Raw genomic sequence first — 12,923 nt, forward strand, 5'->3', positions numbered from 1 at the left:
TTCCAGTAATGTTTAGAAAGTATTATAATAACCACAGTCATTATGTTAGTTTAGCTTGTTAGCATGGTGATATTAGCTACTACTACCACAGCTGAGGATGAGTCATAAGTTATTTTATGCAGAATTCATAGTATTCGGCTGATTAAAAGTTTGACCAGATGGTGGCATTAGAAGAAACGTTAAGGGGCCACCAAAGTTAATGCAATTCATCCTGAGGGTGACATGAAGGAAAGCCTCCAATGGTTGTACCACTAAAATCCCAAATATCATAATTTCCTGTTAAGCATGCACTCCATAGCAATTTATTCAATAGTTTTTAAAATATTACATTTTTGACCCAAGCAGTGGACAAAGAATCCTACTATCCTGGTGGAAAAAAGGAGCACTATAGGTGTTGGCGTACGTCTGGCGAGGTCACTATGAATCAGAGTTATGTCATGTTGCCCTGGCTTCTCCAGTTGACATGGCTGTTTTAGTAATTGGATTAATGGCATGGTCTACCGCCCACAGAGTGAATGTATGGGAGAACACAGAATACTCCAGAACAGGGGAAGACTTCCTACAGGAACTGGCTTTACTTTATATCCGAGCTGATAGTACTCCCTAAAGTGCAGGCTTATAGATTCTGCAGTCACCACACTATACATCAAAATGTTTTGGTGAAGGCATGTGCTACATATGGCAGCATGCTGCAAGTGGAGCCAATACTGAAAGCCTGATCCCCCCCCCCCTACTTATAAAAATAGAAAAGCAAACACATGGCCCTTGACTCAAACCTGTTGCTGTCTCAGAGAGTGCAGATGAAAGGTGCATCATTCACGTGGAACAATAAAGTTGTTTTCAGTCTCTTAAGCAGTTGGTGATGGACAGAGTGAAGCTCGGCAGTGGAGTTTCTTTTTGATTGCCCTCCAGCTTTCTTTGGCCTGCTGTGCCGCTCAGGGCCCCATCCCAACCGTGAAATAACTCCTTGAGCAGAAAAATCTCTCTCTTGCTTACCTCTGCCATCACAACATTAAACCAAAATACTGAGTGTAGCATGTTTCTCTTATTCCATCACGGCTCCAAATGAGTTCACACCAACATTAACTGTTACCTTTTTATTGTGACCTCCTTTTACACATATAATAGTAGATGGTTCGATTTGAATGAAATCTCATTTAACACCCAAAAGAGGAAATGAGATTTTCATGTATGTTAAAGTCACCAAAATGTGAAATAATTCAAATGCTCCATAAAACAACCCTTTTGCTCTATTTGTTGAGTCATTTATCCCAGTCAGTCTTTAGATTTAAACCTGAAACACATTTGATGCTCCTTTTGTTTGGTACGACATGTGTGAAGCAGCTGGTAAAGTATCAAGGACCTACATGTGTTAACGTTCTCTGACCTCCAAAACAGTACCCAAAAAATGCAGGTTCACCATCTTTGGCTAATAGAAACAAGCCGTCTCAGTTTGCTTTTGGCGATACACCGCAGAATATTCAAACACGGCAGACCCAATCTAACAGTAGGATTTGTTTTCTGCTTTCAGACAAAAACACATGCTAGTTCAAGAAGCTCACTCAAAGGTAGGCATCCAGCACCGTGATATGTGCTCTAATCTAAACAAGCCACACCTAGTATCTGTTTTCATCTCTCACAGAAGAGATTTACTGTGCATAACCAATGTTTGAACTGTATAAGTAAAGGTTTGTCACGGTGTGTACACTGCATAGGACAGTATATATGCAGTTAGAAGTCATGAGTCCAAGCCAAGCACATGATAGAGCCACGAACCACAGAGTCACAAGGACTTATCTGCTGAATAACGATGCTAAATGCATTAGCATCAGCAGAGCCACTGTAAATACAGTAAGTCAATAGACTGTGTACAGATAATTTACAGCAGATTATTTGATGAGAATGAATTTTATGATAAGCATGAGTTATATGAACCTAATTAAATAACATATTTACTCTGCAGCTTTGAGGCGTTGAAATAACCCCAAAAAAGAAAGAATATATTATTCCAAAGGTTAAAAAAACGGACCAAATACTGAAGAGAACCAAGATTCCTGAGCGGCTTCCTCTGTTTTACAAGAACAGGAGGTTCTTTAGACGCCGTCGTTTCTACTGTTGTCATTGAGCCGGGGTTAGAAATTACGGCAACACAGACAGCCAGGTCCCTCCTCGGCTTTAGATGTCGTGTGTGTGGATTTGTAGGGGTTGCACAGTTCACAGTTCAGGGGAATAACACTCCCCTGACAGCCCTGCAGAGAGTTATGGGCCATTAGACAGATCCTGTAATCAATACACACCCCATCATCCCAAACCCATCATTAACATAGACGGCGGACAGCTCGCTCTGACTTTGTCTCCCCGAACCAGGAGTGCAGCTTTCTCCACTCCAGCTGGTGTGTCTGTTTGTAGGCTGCAAATGGATCTTGCTTTGGCCTCCCGTGACACATGTTTTTCTAATTGCTACCATAGACAAAAGTGTGGTGAAATGAGGTAGTTCTCAACGTCTGAACCCAAACAATGTTCCTGTAGAATTTCTTTTATTTGTTTATTTGTACAACTTGAGGTGTGTTTCCTAATACAGAAATAATGGAGAAAGAAGTGGGACATAAAATCTTGGCCATGTAAATTCTTCAAGAACACTTGAGCTGTGTTCAGACATGCACTGAACTCTGGACTTTCTCATGAAATTATCTGAAGGAGCTTTATGTGAGAAAGCAAATGTCTAAGTCAGTTGCAGCGGAAATTCTCCAGAGTTTCTCTCGCCATCAGACTAATAAAATGTTCGAAAAATGTCAGAGTAAGCCCAAGTGAGAGGACAGCAGGATAAGGTGTGGAGAATTCAGAGCGAATGGGCGTGTTGATGATGTTTCTAAAACCCCACAGATGCAAAACTGAAAAGAAAAGAATACAAATATCTCAGGATGAAAAAGAGGTGCCATACACGGAGAAGACAGAAGAAGATGTCAATTTGGAAAGACAGCGACATTCAAGAGCTTTTGGCGAAAAGGGCCAATAAACAAAAACATGTTTCCCCTCATCTGAATGCTCCCACTGCACTCTTCATATGTGAAAGGCAAACTCTGAAGAATGACTGGACCCAACTGTCCAACAAATTGCTTTGTTTGCTTTTCTGTTATTTCATGATGCAGCAAAAGTTCACATGCTCCTGATGATGTTTGCTGCAGGAAAGAAAAACCCAGGATGGGGCCTTACTGACTCAATATTAACAAGCCAGCACCCCTCTCCTCCTTCAGTCACACACACGCTCCATGAGGCTGCAGTCTTGTTCGGGCAGCTTATAGACAACAATATATCATGGCACCCTCCTGCTTAAAGACCATATGGAAGTTGTTGGGATGTGATCCCTCAGGAGGATGGGGTTTGTGGGTTTTTGGTGAGCACCACGTCTCACAGAGTCAGCTTTACAAGTTGCGGGCGCACGCCCCCCAGATCCAGATATCCTCCACACAGTGCATATGGCATGTGGCTCATTAGGAGCTGAATCTGGGAGTTCGTGGGGTGCGGTGGAGTCATGATATAGCGTAGCTAAAAGTAATGTACACAGTGTCGTGGGTCAGATGTAGGTTAACTAAATCCCTCCCCGGAGCTGAGGTGGTTTAGGAGAATAAAAGCTCCAACTACTGTATTGGACAGAAAAACCTCACACTGTGATTGAAAAATGTGGATTTATGACAGAGGCACCTTCATCTGGTGAAATGTTACAGTTGTAAGATTTACCACAAAGACAAAACAAAGGATCAGTCTAACAGTGGCAGACTCCCCCTCTTCTGCTTCTTGTTAGAACAATAGAGACGTTAAATTGTGAACCTTTAATGAAAGCATGCAGAGTTACAGTAACAGTGGTTCGGTGCAGCAGAGTTAGCCTTTGCCAAACCTGATGATTGCGATTGTTCTGGCAGCCATGTGGAAATCACATGTCGTAAAGAGATTAACACTCACTTGAAATGATTAGCATTGAGAGGCAATTGTATTAACTGCTCAATAGACCAATTCTTACTTCTTCAGTGGATAGCGAGTCTGAATGAGAGGTGAAACTTGGAGCTGTTCTCGCCCCGCTGCCTCCCACAGTCTTAAACACTTGACCTGTTTCATGGGATCTGCGAGGGTCTGTGGCGAGTCCTGCACAGAGGCCCCTGCTGTCATTGCAGGAGGTTTGTCAGACTATATATTCAATCACCAGAGGTTTACAATTGTCTGTGATTGTGCAGTTTTGCCCAAAGTTGCATCATTTTTATGACCTATGTTTAAGTGCATATTCCTCCTTTTAACCTCCTCATAAGCTTTGCATCCACATGCATGTACATACACCCATTCTACCTCTATTGGGAAAATGGTCAGTATGTAGTTTATTCAGAGGTGGCTTCAATATAACAGTAAGTTGAGTAAGTTGCTCAAACCACTATTTCAATAGTCATTTTACTTTTCATTCTTTCTTCCTCGCTTTCATTTCTATTTTTTCATGGTTTGAAAAGGCCTTCGGTTGAGCCTTTTGTCATATTCTAAAGAATTCTAATCCCCGGAGCAGCTCACAGCCTCCTAATCTCATAATGGCCATCCCAAGATTATTGCGATTATGCTTTCATTATCAATATTATTTTCAGGACTGTCAGGTTTCCCCTGGTCGGACTGTTGACTTATGTAAAGTGAGGAGATTTCTCCGCGTGTTTGAGTTATCTCAGATATTGGTTTCAAATTGCCCTTTGCTGAATGAATGGACTATAAAGATTTGATGGGTTGTATAACTGCGAGTCAGGGAGAGGGGAAAGGTGAATCTCTGGTGGATTGTAATGGACTGGAAATGAGTGCTGAGTTGGAAATGAGAGTTCAGTGGAATGGAGAAGGGGGGGGCGAGAATGGCAGTTTTCCTTAGACACGATCATGCAAAGCTAAGCTTATAACAGGTAAGAGCAATCCACTTGAGAAACTATGAAGAATACTTAACTCAATAAAAACCGCAGGGTTGCTTTTAATATATGAAGAGAATTCCTCATGTGATCAACTAAAAAGCCAAGTAACCAAGCTCTTTGACAGGATTTGAAAAGGGCCTCTTTAACCTCCATGAAAACCACTTGCAGGAGTATTTGCATTTACTACAGCTGTCCATAGAGTTTTTTTTAATGATAATAATAACTTTATTCATACAACAGCTAAAAACAGCTGTTACACAGTGTAAATAACAACACATATACAAAATACCAAGGACAACAAGCAAAATAATAAAATAGTATATAAAATCAAGTAAATTATATAAAACAACATCAATTCAAAGTAAACGCAAAAGAAAGGTTGAAATAAACACAAGTGATAGCTAAATACAATCTAGTAAAAGCTATTCAGTAAAAGTAAGTTTTGAAAGTTTTAAAAATCAATTTTAACAACAAACAACTTTGATCTGATGAGATGTTACTCAGGCAGTAAAAACATCCTTAAACTTTCTCGATGAGTATCCCTATGTAGCTTAAGTTTGAGACATCCCACTGACGTAAATATGAAGTTAGGGATATTTCAGTGAAGCCCAAAGAAAATGCGTTTTATTACTGATTCTTCTGGATCAGCATGTTTGTGTGGAAGGTACAGAGCTGCCAACAGTCTAACAGTCTCGTCTTTTCAGATGACTGGATCCGGACACATTCTCCCAAAACTTGGCCAGCCTCTCTTCATTGTAATTAAGGCTTAAGTGGTAACGCCAGGAATGTTTGCGATTTCTCCCCTTTTATTTCCAGTGGATTCACGTTTTATTATTACTCTTGCAAAGTAATAATTGCTGCACATATTTGTGAAATGGGCAGAATGTGAGGCAATTAGTTTTAATGATGTGCAAGACAAATCTGTACGACAGCAATTACTGTGACAATGTGCTCAGCAGCCCAGAGGCAGGCCCCAGAGACAACACAGACAGGCGGCGATACACTGTGCACCGCAGCTAAGCAAGAGGCTTCACGTGGGGCACATGTCAGGCCTGGAGTCACTGACCTGTCCGCTCTATTGTCAGTGCAGCCGACATGTTTGTCTGGTGTCAATTCTGTGCCTCACAACGGAAAACAGGTCGCACGTCACTCGATTGTAAGCATATCCCATCGTCAGCCAGCCGTGAAGCACCATTTATTGGGTTATTTTTCTGCCCCGCACTGTTTCTCAATTCACTTCAGATGGTTTATTTGAAGAATGCAGTTTCACACGTTACAAAGTTCTCCCCCTGCAGTATAATGTCACTGGAATCTGTGGCCCATTTGTGCCACCGCTTTATCCCCAGACTTGAGGTTAAACAGACTTTGGACAAGACGATGGCACCCAGCCAGCCTGTACTTTAGTTAGATGATGTATTTAACTCCTTGCCAAACAGAGCTCAGGCAATTCCTTTTTCATCCCATGATGGAAAGTTTGGATCACATACCAAGTTATACAAATCCACAACCACATTTCTCTAAACGTGTATGCTTCATCAAAAAAAGAGTCTACATTTTCCTCAGAGTCGTTATAACGAAATGCTTGAGTGAACTGCTTGGTCTAAATAAAATTTGCTTCAGCATAAAGCAGAAGAGAGTGGTGATTGTACGATATTTAATCTTCAATTTGTTAGTTTTTCTCATCATACCACAGGCTGACGATGCGTAATGCAGTGGTCTTTCAATTAACATACTCCCTGATCTGAATAAACCAAAAGGCAGAGCTGAATGGAAATAAAGGTCTGACGCGCGTTTTTAGTTTTGAGCTCAATTCATCAGGAACAGCATTTTTGGGGTCCACTGTGCTTTCTTCTTCTCTTAAAGCAACAGAGAGTGGCCCTGCAGTCTGAACACTATCACAATAACAGGAAGTGTGCGGCAGGTACAACACTGTTCGAAACCCGGTGGGGCCCTTTTTGCGACAGCACTCCTCGCTGCCAAGAGCCGTGGCAGCGTTCCTGCCTGCGATCTGTCAGCGTCCGCAGCATCTGTGTCAATAGCATTCCATAGCCCTGTTGACAGAGTGCCGCTGTTTGCTTTTGCCACCACAGACCAGTAGCCTGATTTACTGTTTGAGGACAATGTCATAAATCCTCAAGAGCCGTTTACTACATACATTTGTGTCACAAGATCGAGAGCTTGTTTACTTTAAATTGTGTGCCACAGGACTTTCAGCTCTCCAAGAATCTGGAGTGTGATGGGAGGGTGGGCCGGTGGAGTGACACAGATTATTTTTCCATGACCATAAAGTGACCTCAGCGCTGTGTATTTGCAGACTATTGATAAATATTATGCACACATTAATCTTTTACGTCCAGTAAGCCCCTTCCGATTGGTTTGATACAGCTCCACAGGCATTTTCTTTGATGAAGTGTCAGCTATTTTCAGTCGGCCTTCAATAACCAGTTTTTCCTATTCGCTCAAACTTCCCATGTTAAAGTAAAACACGCAATGGATTCTAGATAAGTGACCAAAATGTATTTTTAGGAAATCGCCCCGTACAGAAATGCCAGCGGCGCAGGCTTTACCTCAGTGCGAAATTGGATAAGGGTTTAATGTAAGTGATCATATGAATTTAGACGAAACAGTGCAGTTAAAGACTCAAGAGAAATTGAACATGACAGCCCCTCCAGGCTCTCCGCTGAATGAAAAGGACAAAAAAGGTTGAGAAGTGAAACTAATGGCCCTGTGATTGAATCAAGTTAAAGTGAGCCCCAGTGTTGAGATCAGGGAAAGCCATAAAGGAGCAGTAGCCGGAAAGCCACTCTGCTCCCTCTTACAAGGGGGGCACACGCTCGAACATGACCCGCTGAAAACCTGATCTCCCTCTGTGCTCTCTCTTCAGCGGACTGCCAGCCCCCCTGCCAGAACCGCGGCTCCTGCAGCCGACCACATACCTGTGTGTGTCGCTCAGGCTTCCAGGGCCCCCGCTGTGAGGAGGTGGCCCCGGAGCAGGTGTACATCCGTGAAGGAGGCGCCCTGAGACGCGTTCATCCCGGCACCAACCCCTTCCAGAGAGACCAACCGCGGAGAAGGCCCTCGGAGAGGCAGGCCATCGATAGCACCAAGGTTCAGACGCCACGACCTGCCACCACCAGACAGCCTGTGTAAGTGATGCAGCTGTGCCTCCTTGACTCCTCTTATTATAGCAAGAAAGAGCCTCACAGCTTTGCCAAATAAGGTTTATTTGTGTGAAGGTTTTACACCAACTCTAACTTATTGACCGGCCACACCAGAAAGCGTAATATGATAGTAATATGATGATCGAGGGATCCCTAACCCTAACCCTAACATACTAGCAAGTGTTAGCACTGTTCAGTCACAATACTACATTGAGCTTTTCTCCACGCTGTGCCATTTACTTCCCCCTGGCATTTTGTTCACGCAGCTATACATTATTGAAGAGGTAACCATAATTAGTTGATTACATTCATTCAAAAGAGCAAAATTAAAGAGGGCAAAATAAAAACAAAGCTTGTCAGTTAGCTGATGCTAGCGTTAATTGGCAGATGACATTCATTTACAGAGAGATAATAAAGTGCGGGTGTCAAAGTTAGCTAGGATGTCAGTTACCTGATGCTAGCGTTATCTAACAGCTTGCAATACTTAAATGATAACATTCATTTAACAAATATATATATATATATATATTGGGGGTTGCTAGCTTGTCAGTTAATTGATGCTAGCGTGAACTGGTAGTGAGCCCGAAAGCTAGGTAATTCATGGGAAAATAGGGTCATTAATTTGCACATTCACCACTCGTTTAATCAACAAATTGTTTTTTAATAATACTTATAGTCTTAATTAAAAGTTGTATATGCTCTAAAAAGCACTGCTATGAAAGTCAGTGCTTTTTTAGAGCATATACAACTTTAAAAAATGTGTAAACATGTGTATTTCACAGAAATCTATATTTTTAGCCTCCATTACTGACATACAGGCTAGCTCACAGAAAACGAATTGACACACCGTGCTATTAGAAATTATTTAAAGACTCTTTAACAAACAGTAGTTCATTACAATTCTATTCGAGACTGGTTTTGTTTATCATTGCAGTAAATCAAACCAGATGACAACTTACATCCTTAATACGCTTATAGTAAAACAAATAGTAAGTAAGCTTTTGCTGCCATTACTGCCATGCTTGAAAAATGTATTAGGGTAAATCTTTAAAATATAGGAAAATATAACACGATATACCAGACTGAAATATATTAACAAAGGCTATTCGTTATGAAAATAGAGCTTGAGGATAATATTTTCTTTAGGTTTTCACTGTTTCAGTTTGTTCTTTGACTCAATGTAATAACTGTGACGATAATGTATCGGGCTAATAGTTGCTCAGACTAAAGCCCCTTATTGTGCATTCAGCAAATTCTCTAAAGACTGCTAATCAGCAGGCCTAACAGTTTCTTGGCTGGACCGTCTATTTTAGTTCCAATAGCTTTTTGGTTTGATTAATCACTTTGCCGTGGTTAGAACCATATTCTAGATCAAGGATGCTGAAAGGGAGTAATTGTTTCCGGGAGTATTTTGATGGGCCTTTATTGCTCACAGGCTTAGACTTATCTATTCAAATTGTGCTCAATTTTGGACTCAGGCCCAGCACTATTCTAATCTTCTCACTGTTAGTTATAGTGCCATAATTTGTTTGGGCACTGAGGTCATCATTCACTTTTTAGCCAGTTTGTCATCTGGGTTATTTCTCCCCAACAAACACTTTAACATGCTCTATTACATCTGACATTTCTGGTGCTCCTCTTGATAATGAAGAAGATCTTATGTTATTTTCTACTTTTGCTGGTGTTATGGAATTATGCTGGCTGAGCCATCCACATGTTTGTGGTAGCTAAATGAAAATCTACCAAATGTGTTTGCTGATGGGTCATTAAATTGTTTTTTTTGTATCCCCATTTCCCAAATGTTCTAATCAATACAAGACCTCTGTAGAGTCACACAGTTGCTATGCATATGTTTGCTTTGTTCTTGACTCACAGGACATTTTTGCGTCCTGAGTCACATCTGGGACAAGAAAAAGAGACGAGGTTACAGGTTCAACACCGTAAGAAGCAGACAGTGTTCCTGAGTCACGAATACCCTTACTATGACTACTCTCACTACCATGTTTCTATTGAAAGTGACTAACTGTTTGTAAGAGGTGCTGTTAAGTTCAAGATGAGCCATTTTCCCCCGCTGTAGTGCAAAATTTCCAAGCACGCAGCTCAGACTAATCCAATTACAGGTTGACAGATTTCCCTGAACTCATCAGGACATAATAATAACTTCTGCCAGAATTGTAAAACGTCTTCATTAAAACATTAGGTTAAGAATCATTTGAATGCTTTACTCGTTTTCATTGGTACTTCCAGGAAGCAATTTGAATGCTCGTGTAATGCACGTTTCAAGCTAAGTCCTCATGAACTGCTGCAAACGTTCGGGATGCTCTTGGCCCAGAATGATCTTTTCGGGTGGAACAGTCTTCCCCCTGGAGAAGTGGTGGATGCAAGTCTTGGTTTCGTATATCAGCCTGAGGTTCCACTGTTTCCAAAGCCAGGAAAGCACGAGCAATGTGAGGTCACAGAGAGTGAGAGTCAGATAGAGAGACAAAAACAGTGCCAAGGCTCAATTAAGGAGTAAGAAGAGGAGTGGGGGAGGACAGACACTAAATCGCATTGCCCCCACTTGAGGGAGCAAAGGCCACATCGTACATGCAGCACTCAGCCAGTCGCCTCTGATTTTCCCCAACTAGCGAAGGTGTGAGGTACTATATATGTCTTTCTTGGAGCGGACTAGGCTCATTATGTCAGGAGCACCCTGTTACTGACCCGGCCTGTCAAGTGGCGCCAAGAACAAGAAATAATGTAGAGAAGTAATGAGACAGACAAGGAGTGACAGAACAAAAAGAATGATAATAAAAAAAAGGAACAAGCAAGAGTAACAGCGTAGGCAAATTGTTTAGGTGGCCAAGGAAGGGTGGTTGACCAGTTTAAAGTCTATAATCCGTTAAATTTACTGTCTAGTCAGCTGTGGTTCCCAATTGTGGAACCCTACTGTGTGCAAGTCAGCAGGCGGCAGACAGGGAAAGTTTAGTGTCTGCGGTTGATTTTAAGAGGTTTGTCAACATCTCAGTTAAGATGATGCTTATCTCAATTTTCAGCAGACCAGCACTTGAAATGTGTGAGGGGGAAACACAGGCTTTACTGATTAGACATTAACCAACTAAAACAGATTTTGGAGTCTGGTTGCTCTGTCAGAGAATGTTTTTAATAACACTCGATAGTAGCAGCTGCCTTTTCTTTGGCATTTAACAGTAGGTGCTTTTAATTACCAAAATTATTGATAATATAATGCATAAAATTATGATAGATTTCATTTGCACTAGCCATATTGCTCTTACTCAATAGCATACCAACGGAATTCAGAATTTGGGGTTTTATGCACGTTGCTGACATCAGAAGCTCTAAGAGTGATTCCTGGGGTTGATCTTGACTCCAGCTTTAGCTAGGGTTTATGATCTGAAGATATCCTGTCCAGCAGTTAGGCTTGCAGTTTCCCGCAGTCTCACAATGTTCATTTGTAGTTTTGTATTGTGTTCAGACATAACACAAGGCAAATTTTACCCAGACTTTCTGTTTAAATTTGACTGTTGGACTATGTGCATTGTTTGCATCAATATTTCCCAAACAAGCTTGTGTAGACATTAGCTGTAATCTACCTAGCAACACAATCCGTATTCAAAGTACAGGGTAGCCATGAGGGGGCTTAGCTCCGCCAAAAGAGACACAAGTTCCATGGAAGCGGAAGTGGGGTGATAGATTCATCACCTCCAATACATAGAACATTGAATAAAGCTTCCCATCGAAGTTAATTCTAATAGTGTGTATCCGATGTGTAGCGTTAGCCCATCAGCTGTATAATTTGGGTTTATCGTTTGAAATAAAGAGCCGTCCATCCATTCCCGTCACTTAATCAACCCTGAACATAATGTACCTACCCACCATGTGTAGAATGTGCTAAAGTGGCAAAACAACTTTTTTATACTTGCACCAGTCCAGAAGAATTAGCATCAATTTGGATGAAAATTACAACACAGTCAGTCTGAATACACCTTTATAATCCTCTTTCTCTAATGGGCAAACCAAATCCTTTCATGCAAAAGTTTAGCTTGTTTGAGCTGTAATTTCTCTCTGTCGCAATTGAATGATGGCAGACATGTTGTCAGCCCTGTTCAGGCACACCTCCACAATGAAATGTTATTTTAGAGGATAAACGGTTTCATGAATTATCCCACTGAATGAGTTCAGCACATTTATCAGTGGCAGCCTTGGGATGGACAAAACATATGAGGAGCCTCCTGTTCTGTGAAAATTGTGAGACGTCAACACAACTCCATACCATACTCCCTCTTCTTGTATTGCTGTCTTCCACCTTTTCCTCTGACCCTTTAAACTGTGTCCCAAAGGTCTCAGCTGCCTGATATGTGGGATTTGAACTGTAAAACTGAAAATAGCTACATCCCGGCACATGCAGCTGGCAAACAAATAACAGTTTCCTCATTTGAGGCAGTAGAACGAATGCTTTTCACCGTAACCTGGCGTTTCCTGTGAGGCCTGTGCTCACCAGTGGAGGGCTTGTCCCTGTCAGCACGGGACCCTGTACATCACAGCCGGTCCGTCATGTCCTAGTATAAAGGTCAGGGCTAGTGGTGAACACATAGAGTCTGTCATGTAGGCTAAACTTCACACCCCTGCCATTCTCTTACATCAGTCCTCTGCAGGAAACAGAGCAGGGCAGTGCAGGATGTGTGTGCAGTGTGCAGGTCTTCCCTCTAAAGGTTATCTCCCTCTTGGCTGTGTTACATAATCAGAGTCAGGACAGCTGGTAGCACCTACCTGGATAACAGTGCTGTACAGTGATGGCATACAATTAAACTGCCATAATCACTGAACTAGAGCT

The 12,923-nt window shown here is 41.7% G+C and overlaps 1 protein-coding gene across 1 annotated transcript in view; it reads left to right on the forward strand.

Annotated features, from left to right (window-relative positions):
• The window catches only part of LOC118116334 (latent-transforming growth factor beta-binding protein 2), an 85,764-nt gene that overhangs the window by 7,387 nt on the left and 65,454 nt on the right, over positions 1 to 12,923 (forward strand). The window contains exon 3 of the mRNA XM_035167980.2: positions 7,813 to 8,074. Coding sequence (XP_035023871.2) covers positions 7,813 to 8,074 — 262 coding nt within the window. The remainder of the gene's footprint in view (positions 1 to 7,812; positions 8,075 to 12,923) is intronic.

The sequence above is a fragment of the Hippoglossus stenolepis genome, chromosome 10 (genome assembly GCF_022539355.2).
Source record: "Hippoglossus stenolepis isolate QCI-W04-F060 chromosome 10, HSTE1.2, whole genome shotgun sequence".
Classification (NCBI taxonomy): domain Eukaryota; kingdom Metazoa; phylum Chordata; class Actinopteri; order Pleuronectiformes; family Pleuronectidae; genus Hippoglossus; species Hippoglossus stenolepis.